Source organism: Nesoenas mayeri (assembly GCF_963082525.1).
Source record: "Nesoenas mayeri genome assembly, chromosome: 23".
Lineage (NCBI taxonomy): Eukaryota > Metazoa > Chordata > Aves > Columbiformes > Columbidae > Nesoenas > Nesoenas mayeri.
In genome coordinates, this window is record NC_137574.1 from 7,021,628 (window position 1) to 7,025,477 (window position 3,850).

At 50.5% G+C, this 3,850-nt stretch overlaps 1 protein-coding gene across 1 annotated transcript; it reads left to right on the forward strand.

Moving 5' to 3' along the window:
• Positions 1-470: 470 nt before the first annotated feature.
• LOC308048924 (olfactory receptor 14A16-like) lies at positions 471-1,403 on the forward strand (the record flags this gene model as incomplete). The annotated part of the gene is made up of 1 exon (XM_080358251.1): positions 471-1,403. The coding sequence occupies one exon, from the start codon at positions 471-473 to the stop codon at positions 1,401-1,403; it is 933 nt and encodes a 310-aa protein (XP_080214377.1).
• Positions 1,404-3,850: the final 2,447 nt, after the last annotated feature.

Consider the following 3,850-nt stretch of genomic DNA (forward strand, 5'->3'; position numbering starts at 1 on the left):
TTGAGTGCAGCAGAAATGCTGATGGTTTCTGACATCCAAGAACATTCCCCAGGGTGAGGGGGGAGAAGGAGCTGTAAAAAACCCCAAACCTCTCAAAATGCCTTCTGCCACCTCATTTCCTTATCCCTGGGAGTGCAGATGCTGACAGGTATCTCTGCACCAGGAGCAGCTTCATGTGACAAAGCTGAACCCCAGGACTGTCCCCTGCCCCCGTTCCCATGACCCCACTGCTGCAGAGCAGGGCTGACTCCTCAGCAGCCAGCGGGCACAGGCCCTGCTCCTCACGGCACCTCCAGCCAGCACCACCCAGGGCTCAGACACGGAGCTGAGGGAAGGTCTGGAAAAGGACAAGGGGGTGTGGAGCAGGGGGAGGGTGTATGAGAAATGGCTTAGACCTTGGTCAGAGAAATCTCCCAAAAATTCTTACTGTCTTTTTCTTCTGTGATAGCCCCCATAGCCAAAATCAGCAAATGTCCAACAGCAGCTCCATCACCCAGTTCCTCCTCCTGGCATTCACAGACACACGGGAGCTGCAGCTCTTGCACTTCTGGCTCTTCCTGGGCATCTACCTGGCTGCCCTCCTGGGCAACGGCCTCATCATCACCACCATAGCCTGGGACCAGCACCTGCACACCCCCATGTACTTCTTCCTCCCCAACCTCTCCATCATTGACCTGGGCTCCATCTCAACCACTGTCCCCAAGTCCATGGCCAATTTCCTCTGGAACACCAGGGCCATCTCCTACACAGGATGTGCTGCCCAAGTGTTTCTGTTTGTCTTTTTAGCTTCAGCAGAGTATTGGCTCCTCACCATCATGGCCTATGACTGCTATGCTGCCATCTGCAAACCCCTGCACTACGGGACCCTCCTGGGCAGCAGAGCTTATGTCCACATGGCAGCAGCTGCCTGGGCCACTGGGTTCCTCTATTCTCTGCTGCACACGGCAAATACATTTTCACTACCACTCTGCAAGGGCAATGCTGTGGACCAGTTCTTCTGTGAAATCCCCCAGATCCTCAAGCTCTCCTGCTCAGACACCTACCTCAGGGAAGTCTGGGTTCTTGTGATTTCTTTCTCAGTGGCATTCGGCTGTTTTGTGTTCATTGTGCTGTCCTATGTGCAGATCTTCAGGGCTGTGCTGAGGATCCCCTCTGAGCAGGGTCAGCACAAAGCCTTTTCCACGTGCCTCCCTCACCTTGCCGTGGTCTCCCTGTTTATCAGCACTGTCATATTTTCCTACCTGAAACCCCTCTCTTTCTCCTCCCCATCCCTGGATCTGGTGGTGTCTGTTCTGTACTCAGTGGTGCCTCCAGCAGTGAACCCCCTCATCTACAGTATGAGGAACAAGGAGATCAAGGATTCAGTGTGGCAACTAATGAATGGCTGTTTGATGAAGCAATAAACTGCCCATAATCTTCTGCATGGCATATATAATGTAAATAATTTTCTCACTGAGTGGTTGTGCCCGTGTCCACTGGACACCCTAGAGAACTTGCTGCAGGTCAGTCGTCATGGAGCAGCCTCTCACAACCATCATTTCCAGCACTGGCTTCTCACTTCAGCTTGAAGAGGTTCTTTGTCCCTCCCTGGCAGCACAACTAATGAGTAGGTCAGATGTCCATGTTTATTGTGTAGACAAGATGCAAACAAACGCACAAAGTGCTTCTGAGGTGATGAACCTGAGTGAGCAGAAACACCATCAGCTATTCCTTGGGGTTCCATGAAGGTCAGTGGGACAGACAGTGTCTTGATGCGATTTCATGTTGAGAGTAACATCCTTTGGGGAACCACCTGAATGTAGCACTGGGATGTGCTTCCTGGAACAGAAGATCCCCTGTCCATTCTTTATGCCACGAGGCATCTCATGTAAGTGCAGAGAAGGGTGACAAATGGCAGGGCTGAGGTGCCTCCCAGCCCCCTGGAGTGGCAGCAGGAGGTCAGAGAGACACAGTGACTCCTGCATCTGTGTGTACAAGGGAAACACTCTGTCTCTCAATATCCATGGGTGCATAAGGAGTCCATGGTGAGGTTACTTCTCTCTGGTCAGGCTAAAGACCACAAGAAGTCTGACGGGTTGGGGTCCCTGCCTGCAGAGCAGTTTCTGAGATAGTCGAGCTTTCCATGGTAGTGGGAAGACGCCGGAGAGGGGAAAAAAAATAACTCAAAAAAGGACAACTTGGGAGGTGCATTCTGGATATCAGGAGGAAGAAACGTCAGTGGAAGGGCAGTGCTGCGGTGCAGGAGGTCACCCAGAGGCAGTTGGGATCAGCCCATGGCTTTGTGTTTCAACAAACAGCCAGTGAGGGTGCAGTGAATGAGGCACGGATTCTCGGGAAGGTGCAATGAGAGACATTTATTACAAACTCAGGCTTGCATTTATACTTGCACATATGCACATATAACTTCCTGTGCTCCATATGAGCACGTGTAAAATTAATCCTCGCAGAATCGCGGGTTTATTTTCCTTCCATGCACATATGCACATGTAACTTTCTGTGCACATTTGCACGTGTACTTTATTTCCTCGCACAATCGCGAGTGTATTTTCCTCCCGTGCTTCCACGTAAGCACGTGTAATATTCTGTGTGCATTTGCACGTGTAAGTAAATTAACCCTCGCAGGATTGCGAGTGTATTATAAATTTACCCTCGCGGAATTGCGAGTGTACACTTCCCGTACTTACTACAAGTACGTGTATCTCTTTAAAAATAATCCCGCATCATGTTCAGACAAGTGTGTACTTCTCCGGGACTCAGGGCCGGCTCCGGCATTGTTTTGAGTGAAGCCACGTGCATGCAGTCTGTGGACCGCCCGTTGTATTAGTTGCTGCCCCTTAATAATTTTCTTCAACTGATATCCGAGCCTTTAATTAAGTCACTTTTGGAGTGCTAAAACTCTGTTTCTCACCGGTTTAATAAAAGTTGGTTTTGGACTCTGTTGTCCCTTAAATTAACCTATGGGGTGCCTCCGTGACATGCTCTCAAGAACATGTGTAAGGAATAGACTCTCAAAAGGCTTTGTTTTCTGTGTTTTCTGTGGGCTCAGTGGGATGAGATCAGGATGTGTGGAGAGCCGGCGAGGAGCTGGGCTGGAAAGTGCCCCAGAGAGGAAACCACCCGTGAAAAGATGAAGCGTGTGAGCGTGCATGGTGGGGGCACACAGCAATGTTCTCACACAGCCAGGCCTCCTGGGAGAGACATGAAAGACCAGCAGAGCAGGATCTGGTCTGTGCCCAAGCTCCTGGACATCATGGGGCACCTACCCCAGGACAATTGTAAACAACCAGCCCCTTGCAACCACCTTGTAGGGCATTGTCCTCTCACCACAGCTGAGAGAGGTTGTTCTTTCCTCCATGGAAGGAGACCGAGTGACTAGATCAGAAGTCCAGGTTTGCATTGAGGCAAGATATGAGCATGCACATCATGTGTTGGGAGAGATGAAGCTGAATGAGCATAAATGCCATCAGCGATTGCTGAGGAGGCCATGGAGGTTTGTGGGACAGTGTATCGAGGTCACTTCATGTTGAGAGTAACTTCCCCAATAACCACCTGAATGCAAGAGTCATGCACTGGATGGTCTGTCTCCAGAAGGCAGCTGCGCCTTGGCTGTGGGGATTTCTATTCCCTACATTTCATTCTTGCCCCAGAGTTCTGTGACCCCAATGGAGCCGACAACTTCTGTGATTCTGCTTCATTGCTGGAGATCTCCTGCAGTAATACTGTGACACTCATGTTTTCATAATCACCATTTTAGAGCCAATTTTCCCCTCCCATTCACATGGGCATCCTGTGAATGCATCGCTGCTCTTCACCCCAGTGCAGACAGGCAGAAGACCTTCTCCACCTGGCC